This window comes from Hipposideros armiger, unplaced genomic scaffold (assembly GCF_001890085.2).
Source record: "Hipposideros armiger isolate ML-2016 unplaced genomic scaffold, ASM189008v1 scaffold_87, whole genome shotgun sequence".
Lineage (NCBI taxonomy): Eukaryota > Metazoa > Chordata > Mammalia > Chiroptera > Hipposideridae > Hipposideros > Hipposideros armiger.
Genome location: NW_017731437.1, coordinates 2,694,141 through 2,709,448, shown reverse-complemented (window position 1 = coordinate 2,709,448; position 15,308 = coordinate 2,694,141). Strand labels below are relative to the sequence as shown.

General features: G+C 62.8%; 2 protein-coding genes across 12 annotated transcripts in view; one reads left to right on the top strand and one right to left on the bottom strand.

Annotated features, from left to right (window-relative positions):
- The window catches only part of TMC8 (transmembrane channel like 8), a 16,869-nt gene extending 13,801 nt beyond the window's left edge, over positions 1-3,068 (bottom strand). For 3 of the 9 annotated variants that reach the window (XR_002124288.1, XR_002124289.1, XM_019644442.1), the window contains exon 1: positions 2,990-3,016. The gene's annotated coding sequence lies outside the window, so the exon portion shown is untranslated. Of the gene's footprint in view, positions 1-676; positions 1,448-2,989 lie in introns of those variants that run through there. The other 6 variants (XM_019644449.1, XM_019644447.1, XM_019644443.1 and 3 more) reach the window with 5 other exon arrangements.
- TMC6 (transmembrane channel like 6) lies at positions 1,564-15,308 on the top strand. Of its 3 annotated transcripts, none has more exons than XM_019644441.1 (21): positions 1,564-1,668; positions 3,568-3,709; positions 3,857-3,981; positions 4,163-4,258; positions 4,606-4,764; positions 6,134-6,239; positions 6,388-6,472; positions 6,733-6,990; positions 7,290-7,480; positions 8,272-8,416; positions 9,552-9,707; positions 10,178-10,329; positions 10,424-10,505; positions 10,672-10,769; positions 11,503-11,592; positions 11,889-11,964; positions 12,743-12,876; positions 13,004-13,180; positions 13,354-13,432; positions 14,275-14,342; positions 15,026-15,308. In XM_019644441.1, exons 2-21 carry the CDS (start codon positions 3,654-3,656, stop codon positions 15,087-15,089), a joined length of 2,397 nt encoding a protein of 798 aa, XP_019499986.1. In that variant the 5' UTR covers positions 1,564-1,668; positions 3,568-3,653; the 3' UTR covers positions 15,090-15,308. The 3 variants fall into 3 exon arrangements, with proteins under 3 accessions (XP_019499986.1, XP_019499984.1, XP_019499985.1); XM_019644439.1 differs by having other exon boundaries at positions 11,865-11,964; XM_019644440.1 differs by lacking the exon at positions 1,564-1,668 and adding an exon at positions 3,037-3,059 and having other exon boundaries at positions 11,865-11,964.

The following is a 15,308-nucleotide window of genomic DNA, read 5'->3' as shown; positions in this document are numbered from 1 at the left end:
GGTCCCATCACTTCGGGCTGAGTTATTTCTTAACTTCCCGCCTTTATCATTGGCACTCATGCCAAGGCCCAGGCCTAACACCTGGCCCATAGTAGGTGCACAGGGTAGACTCGATTCGTGCCCACTCAGTTAAGATGTTTAAGAATCACCTTGGCCACGCCTCCCGGGATCCCCTGGGAGGTCCTTGACCCATCTCCACCTCCGTTAGGGCCGGGTCTGCTAATAGCTGAACTCCAGTGGCTTTTCTGCCTCCCTGCCTGACTCCACTCCTGGTTTCCCACGATCCTCCTCTGTGCCAGGCCCCCAGCCAGGGCCTGGTGCTGGGCACACAATGGGCGCAGAGGGTTGGGGGAGTGGGGACAGATCTGGCAGTGTACGCGGCAAGTGCTCCAACAGGCCTCAATCCAGGAAGGCTCCCCGGAGGAGGTGACCTTCAAGTTAGGCCTGAGGGCATGTGAGGAGGCTGGGGCAGTGGGGGGAGAGGCGGGGCCTGGGCCTCCATGCTGAGGTGCCCGTGTAAAGAGCCAGCCTGACATTACCCACCCGAACACCACACTGACAGCTGCAAAATAGCCCCAACCCTGGGCCCTCCCTTTTGGTCCAACCTCAGTTCCAGGACCCCTTTCCCATCGAACTGCATCACTTGTCTTCATCTGGGCATCCTGGTTTTGCCCACCTGGTTCCTCCTCCCTGGGGGTCTCCCCTTCCTTTCCACCTTCCAGCTCACTTTCGCCCGGCCTGTCTCGCAAGGCTGCTCCCGACCAGGAGTGTCGCCCCCACCACTGGCCAAATCCTGCCCATTTTCTCAAATCCATGAGAGCCTCTCCTCGGGCCTTCTGCCAGTCTTTCTGGGTCAGGCTTCTCAGCAAAGCCCCCAGGTGGACCAGACTCACATCCTGGAGGGGGGCCATTAACCGCTCGGCCTCCTCTGCTTCCTCATCTGTGAACTGGGGGCCGCCATGCCCACCTCCCTGGCTTGTGGGGAATAACAGAAAATAGCAACGGGGACAGTTTCCCTTTTCTAACCCCTTCCCACCTAGCACACAGGAAGTGCCAGACTCTTGCCTGAGTGACAGCAGAAGCCACAGCAGAGATAGGGGAAGTGGGAGGTGACCCAAGTTCACCTCCGGCCAGGGCGGTGTTTGTCAACAGGAGGTTTGCTGGAGGAAGGGTTTACCCAATCCCTTGTCGCAAGGCCCTGTATCACTGGGGCTCGGCAGCGCTGTTATAACCTCCCTGGGAAGTGGGCGGGTCTGCAATTACTGTCCCCATTTGAAACTTGTGGAAACTGAGTCCCATAGAAATTGGGGGCTTCGCCCAGAGATTAGAATAGATCTAGACACTCGGGGTCTTTGGGATGCAAGGAGGGGTCCAGGTTGGCATGGAGAGGGCACAGTCGCTAGGGAGCTGGAAGCAAGGGTGAGGCACGCCCTAGGGCCAAGCCGGGTCACGTGATAACTGAGGTCTGCCACCACGTGGGCTGGGCTGGGCGGTACAGTTTCCTCTGGCCCCGCCAGGCCTGCAACAGTCACAGGTCGCCCCCACCCACTGACCCCGAGGTCCCTCCCCCTGGTGGTGGAGCCCAGACCACAGTTCCTGGTGGCCTCTTCCAGGGACAGGTGAGCCGCTGGAGGGCATGCAGGGCCCCTCCTCCCTGGCACCTCCCAGGTAAGCGGTGGGATCCGGGTGTTTTTCCAAGGGCGGTGCCCTCGTCCTCTGCCCCAGCGAGTTCCTCTGCAGCCTGGGAGCTCCACCCCTCCAAGTTTCTTTGGGCCCCTGACCACTGGGTGGTAATTTCCCTCCTCAGTTCTCCAGGGTTTGACTCTCTCAGGAGGGATGGGGCCAGAACTGCAGCCCTCAGCCCACAGCTGGCCCTGGGGCACCCGGGAGAGGGCAGTGTGTGCCCTGACCGGAATGGGAACGGACTGGGGGGCTGGGTTGCGTAGGCCGGTACCACTGACTGCAAGTGAGGTAGTAGTAGATCCGGGGGGGGGTGATGGGGGGGGGTCCAAGGGCTCCCTGAGTAGCTGCCACCCCTGGGCTAAGGGTGGGCTGCAGCTCTTCCTGGACAGCAGCTTCCTCCAGAAGACAGGACTCGCTTCCGGCTGGGGTGGGGTTCCTGGAAAGGGCCCCACCCTGCTCCTCCCCACCTGGCTCAGGGCTCAGGAATGGTGCGCCCCAGAAACTCACCAGACCTGCCCTGGCCTGGGGTAAAATGCCAGGGCACCAGGTACTAGTTGGAAGTAAGTCCTGGGCAGTGCCCAGGTGGGCTTAGGTGAGCCCCCATCCTCCCGGAAAGGAAGCCTGGGTCCCAGGCCCAGCCTGTGAGCACCTGTTCCTAGCTTCCTCCTCCTCCCCTCCACACGGCCACCTGCCTGCCTGTGTGGAGAAGGGGTGTGTTGGGAGGCCTGTGGATCTGGGCACGGGTGGGTCTGTCTGAAGGGATTCGAGCTCTAGGAACTGGATTGGGGAGCACACTTCCAGCCCCACTTCCAGTGACTTTCCCGGTTCGGGCTGAGGGGCAGAACCGCCTGTGACCCATCTCTCCTCTGGTTTCCCCACACTTCCTGCTGAAGGGACGGAGAAGGGGCTTGGATAGCATGGGGCCTGGGCTCAGAGACCGGACACCCCGGATGCCCCTAAGTAAGGACCTTGTCTGGGCATAGTCCCAGCAGGACCTGCTCTGTCTGGGCACCCCAGCCTCACGCAACGAAGCCCCCTGGAGCTGAGCCAACTTTCCTGAGTGCTGAGTTCTCTGGGGCGGGAGGGGACCGGGCAGACAAAGGGCAGAGTTCTGCAGGAGTCAGCTGGTGGCTGAGAGCTTGTTGTGCACACCCCACTCCCACGGGGTGAAGAGCACAGACAAGGCCGCCCTGGTTCCAGTCGTCCTGGGTGACGGCAGGGCCCTCTGCCCAGACAAAGGCTGGACAAAGGCGGCCTGTTTAATGCCCAGCCCCCTCCGTGCAGCCAGCTGCCCTGGCCTACTCACCCTTAGTGATGGAACGTACAGTCAGTCTCCTGAGAACTGTCGACCTTGCAGCGCTGGTGTAGTAACGGCTGTGTGTGTGTGTGTGTGTGTGTGTGTGTGTGTGTGTGTGTGTGTTGAGGGGATCTGGGTGGGGACAGCCTAAGGAGGCCCCAGGGCTGGGGTGTGTGTGTGTATTTCCTGTGAGAGGAAGCACAGTGGGGGGTTACTGGCGGCACAGGAAAGGTCCCAGAGCTGCTCTGACTTCTCACCAAGAGGGCCATGTCTCGGGGGCAGAGCCCCAGGGGAGGAGGGCTGTGTCCACAGCATCCCACCCCCTTCCCTAATCCCCAGGGACTGGCACCACTGAGCAAACCGATGGGAGCTGCCCAGACCCCACCCCCTTCCTTCCTCTCTTCCTCAGTCTGTTCTAGCATGAGGTTTATTTGGGGCCATTCACCTGACTGCATGTTTGGCAGGGTGGGGGCTCAGGCAGCCTGAGCTGTGAGTGGCACCTCCCACGGTCCCTGGGGAGCGGGGCTTCCGCTGAGTGCCAAGGCACTGAAGGCCAGCTTCGGTGCAGCGCTCCCTTGTCTCATCAGATGGGCAGCAGGAGGCTTCGAGGCTGCACACACCCAGGCTCTGAGCTGCTCTAGGTCTCCAGACCGGCTGGGCGCAGGCAGCAGACATGGCCCAGTCGCTGTCCTTTGTCTTCAATGTCCTCGACACCCCAGAGGACCAGGGGTAAGTGCTCGGGCTGGGGGGTTGGAGGGCTGGGATGCATCACCCCCAGGGCGAGCCCCTCTGGACCATGGCCTTACGGGAGGGCAGCTGCTGGCACCAGGACCGGTCAGCCGCAGCCCGGACTCCCGCCCGCTTCTCTCCCGGCAGCCAGGAGCCCAGCCCCTACGATGAGAGCGAAATGCACGACTCCTTCCACCAGCTCATCCAGGAGCAGAGCCAGTGGGCGGCTGAGGAGGGGCTGGAGCTGCAGCAGATGGGGTCAGGGACCTCAGGTGAGCCTGCCTGGCCCAGGCCCAGGTGGCGGGACGGTGTGGGCAGGGCACTGAACCCTCTCATCCTTCCAGGATGTCCTTCCCCGCAGTCTGCAGGCCTGGGACAGGGATGGGTGGGGGAGGTCACTATTGCTGGCCGCTGTGTCTCCAGGACCTCCAGGCAAGTCTTTCTGCTTTGCAGGCAGTGACCACCAGGCCCTCCTGGGGCCCGAGGGTGCCCTGGCCCACAGCACGGCCACGCTCCGAATCTTGGCCAGCATGCCCAGTCGCACCATTGGTGAGTGGGACTCTCTGGCCTCAGCCCCTGCATTGACCACAATCCCTGGGCTGGGCTGGGGTTTCCGGGGAGACCTGTGTCCCACAGAGCCAGGCCCTTTCAGCTCCCGCCCCAGCCCGTCTGCTGCCTGGAGGCCCAGTGCAGACCCATGCAGCCTGGCTGGGTTCTCAAAATGACTCCAGGGTCGTCACAGGGATAAAAATAGGCCCTTGGGAACCCAGTGGTGCCTGAGGTCTCTTATAAAGGGTTGTTCCTGGGTTCTGAGAAGGGGCGGGGCAGCCTCTGCCTTCATGTGAGGGTGGGGAGGGGAGGCCTGGCCTGGCCTGCCCTGAGCGGCGCCTCCACAGGCCGCAGCCGAGGCGCCATCATCTCCCAGTACTACAGCCGCACGGTGGAGCTGCGCCGCAGAGCAAGCCGGCCTCAGCTCGGGGACCTGGGGCGCTTGGCCCGGCCCAGCCTTCGTCTGTACGACCTGGAGCTGGACTCCACGGCCCTTGAGGAGGAGGGTGAGTGTGTGTGGGCCGGAGCCTCGGCAGGGAGCAGGGCAGGCTGGCCAGGGCGAGGGCTGGGGTGCAGCCGACCTAGGGACTCCTCCGCTAGCAGGCTGCCTGAAGCCCCTCAGCTGTGAGATCCCTTGTAGGAGCGCAGAGAAGTGGAGGGGCCTTTTGGGCTGTGAGGGGTTTGGCTTGGCACGCAGGCGCTCACAAACGTTTGCTCACACACTCGATATCTACTGAGAGCACTTGTAGCGTTGCAGACGCTGGTCTCAGCTTTGGAAGGTGATGATCCTAAGCCTACCGTTCTGGCACTCATGCAGCTTATTGTCTGCCCACTGAAACAGATGGGAACCAGTGGAGAAGCAGATGATTAAAGCTCAGATGAGGGCAACCAAGGGAAGGCAAGGCGGGGGGGGGGGCATTATGGAAATGTCTAACTTAGAGGATCCAGGGAGGCTTCCTGGCGGAAGTGACACCAGAGCAGAAGAGGCATGTGCAAAGGCCCTGAGGTGGGAGTGTATGTACCTGGCTTGTCTGAGCAGCACAGAGGCCAGTGCGGAGGGACTGGGGAACAGGGAGCGTGGTCGAAGGAGGGAGCAGGGCCCTGTCTCAGAGGTTGCATGAGTCCCTGACACATCCCTCCTGACTGTGCCCTTTGGACTCCGACCTCCCGAGGTCTTGGGTGCTTTCTTGGGGCCCTGCCTCTGTTCCTTCCCTGGCTTACCCAAGGCCCTCAGCTGGTGGGTGATGGGCAGTGCAGGGTGGTGTGGGCTCTGGGGTCAGGGTGAATGTTCCAGTTTTACTCTGTAAACCGGGCCAGGTGTTAGCTTTCTGGGTGTCATTTCTTATCTGTAAAGTTGGGGCTGAAGTAGCTCTCTCCCTCCCATGGTGGTTGTGAAGATAAAAGGCGGTAAGGAGGGTGAGCACCCTGGTTCTCACCCAGGAGCTCCAGGTCCTGCCCTTCACTCATCCCATGAGGACGGGCATAGTGGGAAGTGGTGGGGGGACAGAGGTGGGGTTGGGACCCCACTGCTGCTGAGCAGCTCATTGAGGGGTCAGAGCAAGGTGCATGTGGGGGCCCAGGAGGAGGGTGTGGCTCTAGGAGGTGGCATTGGGAGCACGCTGGGAACCTAATGGAGGTGGGCTCCGGGTGGAGGTGTGCGAGAGGATGGCTGTGGGTGTGAGGCAGGCGGGCTGAGCGGGTCTGGCTTCCATGGCCGGGGCAGAGAGGAGCCATCTGGGCCTGGCAGGGCGGGCAGAAGCCTGTGTAGGGTTGGGCAGCCCTTCCAAGGTCATGATGGTGTCCAGGGTCATGGCCACGGTGGCTGGAGGGAGGGGTGCTGTGGGGAGCTGACGGGGCCCCCTCATTCTCTTTCAGAGAAGCGGCTCCTCCTGGTGAAGGAGCTACAGGGCCTGACGGTGGCCCAGCGGGACCACATGCTCCGGGCAATGCCCCTGAGCCTTGCCGAGAAACGCTGCCTGCGGTCAGTGCACTGGCCTTGGGCGGCCCTGGGACCCGCTCCCTCCTGTGCTGGGTGCTGGGCAAGAAGTGTGCAGAGCCTGCGGTGGGGGGTCCCCAGGAGGGAGCTGGGGCCCTTCCTGGCCCAGCCCTGACGCTGCCTCTGCCTGCAGAGAGGAGACCCGGATCGCCAGGGGCCGGCAGGGCCATCGCGGGCTCCCGTCCTGCTGTAGCCGGCTCCGATATGCCTGTGTCCTGGTAGGAGCCTCCTGGGCTGGGCTCTGCTTTTGGGCCCCCTTTTGGGATGGGGCTGGCGTGGCCACCCTTCCTTCCTCTGCTGCCCTGCTCGTGGGGTCCCCTAGCCTTCAGCCTAGGTTTGGTGCTGCGAATGGCCCCCCCTCCCCTGGCAGCTCCCCATTGCTGCCCCGACACCTCCGTGCCGGGCTCTTGGGCTGTTGGCTCCGGGCATCCTCCGCGGAGGCCCCGCCCGCAGGACCTTCCTGTCACTGTCCCCACAGGCCTTGCACGACCTGGGGCTGGGGCTGCTCTCTGCGCTGCACGTCCTGACGCCGTGGCGCTACGCCCTGAAGCGGATCGGGGGCCAGTTCGGCTCCAGCGTCCTGTCCTACTTCCTCTTCCTCAAGACCCTGCTGGCTTTCAACGTGGTCCTGCTTCTGCCCCTGTTGGCCTTCACCGTGGGCGTGCAGGCCGCCTTCCCGCCGGAGCCCCTGGGCTCTGTCCCCGCCTTCACCGGCCTGGAGCTCCTCACCGGCGGGGTGAGGGCTTGGTGGGGCGTCCCCGTGTCCCAGCCTCCCCTGGGGAGACCCTCATTCCTGCCCTGTGCTGTGACTCCGGGGGGGGGCCGCAGTTAGCTCTCCTTGGGGCCCTGATGTCAGTGGGGCCTGGGAAGCCCCAGGACGGCCGAGGCCCTTTGTCTGCCTCTGTTATCTTTGCTGCCCCTGTCCTGGCCCGTCCCGTCTCTGCCTGCTCTCCCTCTGTCTCTCGAAGCCTGAGGTGGGTCAGGTGTGGGAGGGGCAGCCCCTGACTCAGCCGCTGCCTCCCCGCCTCCCCGCAGGGCCGCTTCACCGACACCGTCATGTACTACGGCTATTACAGCAACGCCACCCTGAACCAGCTGTGCGCTGCTCCGCCGGACGGCGGCCCGTGCATCCCTGAGGCCGGCGGCCTGCCCTACAACATGCCCCTGGCCTACCTTTTCACCATGGGCGCAGCCTTCTTTATCACCTGCATCACCCTGGTGTACAGGTAGTGGCCTCCCACCATGTGACCCTGACTCTGAGCGCCGTTGACCCATCCGTCCGTCCATCCACCCGTTCCTCCCCCCATCTATCCAGCTACCTTTTCATTCATCCACCCACCGTCTATTCAGACCCTTTCTTCCTCCCTTCCCTTCTTCCTCTCCCCTCCCCCCTCCATCCCTCTTTCTTCCCTCCTTTTTTCCTCCTCCTCCCCTCCCTTCCACCCACACTTTCCTCTTTCCACCCCGCACCTCACAAACACCGCCGTGCTGGGCTCAGGAAGGTAAACGAGCTCGGCGCCTGTCCTTAAGGAGCTTGCGGTCTAGGGAGGAAGACAGGCCAGTGAGGCGGCTGGGCCTTCGCCCAGGGATCACAGAGCACTGGGGGCGGGCCAGGCTGGCTTCCCAGAGCGGGAGGTTAAATAAGAATGGGCAGGGAAGGGGAGAGGAAGGTGTTTTGGTTGTCAGGAGGGGCAGTGCAAAGGCCCTGAGGTGAGCCAGCATCTTCTGCCGCCATGTCTGGGTGGGAGGCGGCTGGCCATGTCTGGGGAATGGGGCCCGACCCCTCTTGTAGCCCCTTGTGGCTGGTGGGCACCATATTGTACAGCGCTGATGCAGGGCCAGAGGTTCACACCCGGGGGCTGAGGGGGGGGCACGGGGAGCGCCGGGGGCTGAGCCAGTGCCAGGAGGGCTCCTCCAAGCTGGTGGTGGGTTTTGGCGGCAGGGAGTGGCCCGTCTGTCTTCTCCCTGGCCTCTGCGCCCCAGCCCTCACCACCCCCTTCCTGGCTGTTCGTCACAGCATGTCCCACTCTTTTGGGGAGAGCTACCGGGTGGGCAGCACCTCAGGGGCCCATGCCATCACTATCTTCTGCTCCTGGGACCACAAGGTGACTCAGAAATGGGCCTCCTGCCTTCAGCATGACAACATCCGCACCCGGCTCAAGGTGAGCCGCCCCGAGAGCCTGGCGCCGGTGCCCCCTACCCCGAGTCCCCAGAACACCAGTTTGGCCTGCTCGGCACCCGCCTACCCGGCCTGGGGTCTGCTTGTGACCAAACAGCCAGAGCCGTACTGCCCATGAGCCGGATGTGGGGTGTGGGGGTCTTGTCCTATCAACAGTGAGCTGGCAAGTGCTTCCCAGTTCCAGAGACACAAGTTAACCCTTGAATAGTCCTGGTTCTGTCTGTCTTCCCTCATGTGGGGCTGCCTCTCGTCTGCTGGCGAGTGTTAGCGCCCACAGCCCTTGGGCGTGCAGGAGCCATGTGAACAGGAAACTGCTCACAGCGGGCTTCGGTGGGCGTGCGTGCTCAGGGGGCCCTGTGATGTCAGTCTGTCCTCCGTCCTGCGGGGACTCAGTGTGTCCATGCACCCCCTCCCCCTGGGCTGGAGAACCGGGGGCTGGCCTTCCAGTGGGAGAGGGGTACGTTTGTTCTTGGGGCCTCTCCTGGAGCCCGTGTGCCCAGCGGGAAGAGGCCCGAGAGGCCCCAGCTGGCACGTGCTCCAGCTCGCCACAGCAGCCCAGGGTGGGGACTGTCGTCTCCCTGTGCTGCGAGTGAGGAAGCTGAGGCCCAGAGCTTCAGTCCCTTGCCCGAGGCCGAGCTGCGCCTCGTGGGAGGCTGTCTGCCACGCTGGGGTTCTGTGCTGTAGGATTTGTCAGCGGAACTCCCAGCTTTTGCTTGGCTTACAGGCCCTCACTGTCCTTAGGGAGCTCCCATGGGGGGGCGCCTGGTGGGTCCTGGTCGGCAGGATGGCCGAGGAGGCAGGGCTGGGATGGGGGAGGAGGGGCGGTGGGAGAGGTTGGGGTTGGCCTCAGGGTGCAACCTGACCGGGGTGGGGGCAGGCTGTCACAACGGGGAGCTGGTGCGGCTCAAGGGCCGGGCAGAGCCTTGGGGCCGAGTGCTGTGTTCTGTGCCTGGAGACTGGGTCCCAGAGCTGGTGGAAGGACAGGCAGTGCTGTTGGGGGGTGGTGGTGGGAAGTGACCCTTCGGTCCCCCAAGCCTCCCTGTGTCTGTGTGTCCCTGTGTGTCTGCGCATCTCCGATGGCTTCACTGTGGGGTGAGTGTGGCTTGCTGCCCTTGCAGGAGCTGCTGGCCGAGTGGAGGCTGCGGCGGGGCCCCCGGAGTGTGTGCGGGCGGCTGAAGCAGGTGGCTGTGCTGGGGCTCGTGTGGCTGCTGTGCCTGGGGATCACACTGGGGTGCACGGTGGCCGTCTACACCTTCTCTGAGTTCATGATCGAGGTGAGGGGCCTGGGTGGGCGGACACCCGCTTAGTTAGAGTGGGGCCCCTGTGACCGGGCATCTGCCCAGCCTGAAGCCAGCTGTGGTCCCTGCCCCCGTGCCCGGGCCTGGGAGCACAGGGTCCTGAGTCCCCGTTCCTGGAGGCTGCCGCCCTCAGACTTCCTTCTTTGTCTCCCCATCTGTCTCGCGCTCTCCCCTGTTTTCTTACATTTTCTTGTTTTCTCATTTCCCTTTTCTTTTTCTGACACCTGCGCCCTCGCCCCATGTCCCTTCCCTTCCTGTGGTTTGTGAACCACAGGTTTGAACGTGAGGCCTGCGGGGAATGCATCATGGGGTAGGGGGGTGCCTGCCAGTTCCAACCCCTCCTGGGACCCCTCCCCCACAGTCCCCCACCTCCAGCGCCCGTCAGCGGACCTGGCCCTGTGGATGGGGCGCCTGTGGTGACCACTGCCCCTCCACCTCCCTGGCAGAGTCCTGTGCCTGCTGAGCCTGAGGGGGCGCTGCTGGCCCTGCCCCTGGTGGTCTGCCTCCTCAACCTGGTGGCCCCCTACCTGTACCGTTGCCTGGCCGCCCTGGAGCGGCACGACTCCCCTGAGCTGGAGGTATACGTGGCCATCTGCAGGTGTGTCTGCACGGGGCAAGTGGGGGCTTCCTGGGGAGCAATCTCTGTCCCCCAGGCACCCCTCCCTCAACCTCCATGTCCCCCGCCCTCACAGGAACCTCATCCTGAAGACGGTCATCTTGGGGATCCTTTGCTACCACTGGCTGGGCCGCAGGGTGGGCGCCCTGAAGGACCAGGTGAGGGTGGGCTTGGGCGGGGCTGCCCTGGTCGCAGGGACGGGGTGCAGGGGTGGCGCCTCACAGCAGCCCCGCACGCCAGCCTCACCTGACTTTATCTAGTGCACAGGCAGGTTGGAGGCCCCCGGGCGGCGGGGCCCCAGGGCTGAGAGCCTGTCTGTTTCAGTGCTGGGAGAACTTTGTGGGTCAGGAGCTGTATCGGCTCATGATGATGGACTTCATCTTCACGCTGCTGGACACCGTCTTTGGGGAGCTGGTGTGGAGGTGAGGCCCCTCCGTGAATGCGGGGAGCGCAGTGGGTCCCTGCCTTCGCCGCTTGGGCTCCTGGGCTCCCCCACCCTCGGAAAGGCTCGGAGCATCCTCACCTGCGTGGCAGGTGGGGCCCCCTGGGAGGTTCTCGGACCTCTGACCCCCCAGATCAGGGCATATCTCTCCACGCACGACAGCTTTTGTAAAAAATGATCGTTAAACAGAAAAAGAGGAGACAGATGTAACCTAGTTTTAGGTTGGAAAGACAAACAGGTCTCACTGAGATGTGTGTAGTATAATCTCAGTCTTGAGCAGAGAGCAAGTGGGGGCACATGGCACAGGCTGCAGGCGGCACAGGCTGCAGGTGCCAGCACTGCAGGTGCTTTCCCTTCCTTCTTTTTGTGTTTTCTTCGCGAGCATATGAATTTAATAATAATATGGATTTTAAAACAGTAAAATGTTTGATGCCAGTTGTGCGTGTTTACATTGGGGTGTATCTGTATGTACTTAGTGAAAAAGGACTGAGTTGAAGCCGGCTGTAGCCTGGAACCCTTCAGGGTGGGGACCCCAGGCTGCCATCTCCCCTCGACATCAGCTGGGCACCCAAGGTGGGGCGGGCAGGGCAGGGACGTGAGCTTGGCGTGTGGGTCACCTGCAGGAGGTGCTGCTTTCCGGGAGTGGGGACTCGGGTCGGTCCCCGGCATCGGCCCTCCCTAGTCCGAGTGACCCTTGGGCGCTTCTCCTCCAGGCTCGTCTCTGAGAAGCGCAGGCGGGGGAGGCCTGAGTTCGACATCGCCCGGAACGTTCTGGAGCTGATTTATGGGCAGACCCTGACCTGGTGAGCATCTTCCGCTTGTCCCCACTGCCCCGCCCTGGGGGGGGGGTGCTGAGCTTCTTTGCCCCTTGGGGCCACAGCAAGACCCAGCCCTGAGACCCTGAAGTGACGTCTGCCCACTCCTGCTGCTCCCTTCCCAGGGTTCCGAAGCCAGCCTGGCCTTGGGGTACGGAGGGGAGGGCACGGGACAGCTTGTTCAACCCCGAGCCAGGCCCGGGGGCTGTCCTGGCCTTGGGGGGCAGCACAGGGGTCACGACCCAGCCTCTGGACTGCAGGCCCTCCTCTCCACCCCTCCCCAGGCTGGGGGTCCTCTTTTCGCCCCTCCTCCCTGCCATGCAGATCATCAAGCTGGTGCTGCTCTTCTACGTGAAGAAGGTAAAAGTGCCAGCTGGGCCCCAGGAGGGCTGTGGGGCCCTGGGAGTGTGGGCTGCAAGGGTGGGCCACTTGTCGGGCAGACATGGAGCCCGGGGACTTGGGGACTTTCCCTTGACCCCAGTGGTACGGGGCAGGCAGCCCAGGGCCACCCTCTGGCATCAGTCTCATGACCCCAGGAAACCCGCCGGCCCCCCTTCCCTGGCACCACTGCCTTTGGCCGGCTGGGCAGCACCCTGGCGGGTCCTTGGTCCATACTGGGTGCCCATGTGTGGGGCTTAGGGCCAGGGAGCTGGGGGATGCTCTGAGCCTCAGGCCCTCTGGCCGTGACAGGCGACCCTGGTCCTGTCCTCCATCGGGGGTGCTCAGCGGTGAGAACCAGGCTCTTCTCGCTGGCCTTCCGTTTCCTCATCTCCACCGTGGGGACAGTGCCCAAGGGGGACTGCCGGGGATGGTGTTTACGAAGCGCTGGGCGTAGTGCCTGGCCCAGCAGAGACCTCAGTCAGCGGAGGTGGTGTTGGGACCCACCCTTCTGTACACGAGTGACCCTGGACAAGCCACCCCACTTCCCCACGTGCCTCGGCCTCTCTGTAATCCAGGGGCCTGGCCTGGCTGGCTCTCCCCTCTCAGATTCCGGGAGTGTCTGCTGCTTCCCGGCCGCCCCTGTCCTGTGCGGGGCAGAGCCATCCGGTCCTGGGGCCTCTTTCATCCTGGAAGCCCCCACCAGGCCTGGGGGAGGGGGCGTGGCAGGCCCGTGGCAGAGCGCAGCCTTTGTCCTCAGATGAGCCTGATGGCCAACTGCCAGGCCCCACGCAGGCCCTGGTTGGCTTCCCGCATGAGCACCGTCTTCATCTCGCTGCTGTGCTTCCCCTCCTTCCTGGGCGCCGCCGTCTTCCTCTGCTACGCCATCTGGCAGTGAGTGGGCGCTGGCCTCTGGGGGCAGGGTGCAGTCAGCCGGGGATTTGGGGAGGTGCAGCCTGGAGGGTGGCCTGTGGCTGGCGGCTGAGGTGTGGGGTGATGTGGAGGTTGCCTTTGTCCGCAGGGTGAAGCCCTCCAGCCTCTGTGGCCCCTTCCGGACCCTGGGTACCATGTATGAGGCGGGCAAGGTGTGGGTGCGCCGCCTGGAGAAGGGGGGCCCCGGGGTCTCCTGGCTGCCCTGGATTCACCAGTACCTGGTGGAAAAGACCTTCCCCATCTACCTGGTGTCGGCCCTGCTGCTGTGAGTGCGGGCTGGGCGGGGCCCCAGCCACCNGCCCTGGATTCACCAGTACCTGGTGGAAAAGACCTTCCCCATCTACCTGGTGTCGGCCCTGCTGCTGTGAGTGCGGGCTGGGCGGGGCCCCAGCCCCCCCCCCCCCCTGTTCCCGCCGCCTAACTGCCGGTCTCCCCCAGGGCCGTGATCTACCTCAACATCCAGGTGGTGAAGGGCCAGCGGAAGGTCATCTGCCTCCTCAAGGAGCAGATCAGCAATGTAAGTGCTCCCACAGGCACCCACTAGCTCACCCCCAGAGCCCCTCCACACCTCCCCTCCCCTTGGACCTGAGCTGTTGAAAGGGTTTGTTTGCTGAATGAATTACATTGATGGTCGGGGCCCCAGTGGAGAAATGCAGCATTTTAGCGTGTGTGGCCCTGCGTGGGTGCAGACAGCCTCTGCAAGGATTTCTGACACTGGAAGTGGCTTGTGGACCTCCTGGGGACACAGGTCAGAACACAGACCCTGTTCAGTGCCCTCCTTGTGCAAACAAGTGGAGGAAGGTTAAAAGTGTGTTGGGATTTAAAACGTTTTTACTAAGCACATTGCAGTTTGTTATAAATGAGGGAGAGGCTGGGTGGGCCTGGAAGCCCAGGACCTCCACTGGACGGAAGCTGTCCCGGAAAGCTCCCTTGTCTGAGAAAGCTCCCTGCCCAGCCTGCCCCGTGTCACAGACGTTCTTATCTGCCTTGTTTACATGATGACTTTGAGGTTAGAGAGGAGGTAATTTGCCCAAGGTAGAGTTAGTGAGTGGGAGGGAGGACCAGTTTTCAATTGAGTCAGGCTGGCTCTGGGACCCTCTCTGTGTGGCTGGTCACATTTCCCTTTTCACCTTGGCCACGAGGAAGCATCGATCTATATATATGCCCACTGCCTGGCTCTGGGGTTTTCCTTGTCCTTGTTTTGGTGACTTTTCTCCTTTCTTGAACCGTTTTGTGCTTGTGATGTTGAATATTCCTTGTGAGCTTCCCCAAGTGCAGTCTGGAACAGGGTGGCTCTGGACCAACAGACGGATGGATAATTTCTTTTTTCTTACCCTTCGTTTGTTCTGGCGTTTCTAGGAGGGGGAAGACAAAATCTTCTTAATCAACAAGCTTCACTCCGTCTACGAGAGGAAGGAGAAGAGCAGGTGAGGGGCCCGGGAAGGGTCGGGGCTGCTCCGTGGTGTACGAGGGCCTTTCCCCAGGGGCGTTGTATGGCGTTGCGGGTGGGAGACAAGTGGCTGCTGGCTCCCTGGGTGCCCTCAACCTTTTGGGAAGCCCCTGCCTCCTTCCCCACCTTTCCTCCTCAGATGTGTGGGGCATTTCGGGGAGAGGATAGTGGTTAAGTTTGGTGAGAAACAATAGAAATGAGAGTTTCCTGTGGGGGCAGAGCTGGGTCTCTCAGCCACTCCCCTTTCTTTATAAGTCTGGGGGCCACCCTCGCTGGCCTTTCTCATTTCCCTGCCCCCCATCCCCCTACTTCCCATGGGGTGAAACCCCCAGATGCTGAGTCTCAGCCTTGGTGTTCTTGTGGTTAAGCCCAGGGAAAGGGAGATGAGCTCAGACATCTTCCTGCTGCCTGGACAGGTACGCAAACACACACCCCCTCCCCCCCGCTTGTGGGGGCAGGCCGAGGTCTGCGGGGCCCAGGCCCCGGCGCGCCTTCTGGCTTCCATCCAGCCCTTCACTTCTCTGGAGCCTTGACTTCGGGAGGCCTGACTGCAGCTCCTGAGGAAGGCTGCTGGCTGTCTGGACTCAGTTGGGTTTAAGGGACGACGGTTGGGCTCCCGCGTGGGCACAGCGGGCCGTCTCTGACTTCCCTTTCTGGCAGGGCTGGTAGAATGCAGGAGGCTGCGCCGCCCCCCGCCCTGCTCACAGAGGATCAGGACACCTGACAAGACGGTGATGGGCCTGATGGCTCATCAGCTCGGCCTGCATCACCCTCAGTTCCCACAGCCCTGCAGGCACAGACGCCGCCCTGGGCCTGTGCAGGCCCCCGTCTGGGTGATGCCTCTGGGACACGGGGAGGGTGATGAGACTACAGTCCCACTGAGGCTGGAGCTGGGACACCCCCACTGGGCCCTATTTATTCTGATTAAATATGTTTTGCAAAA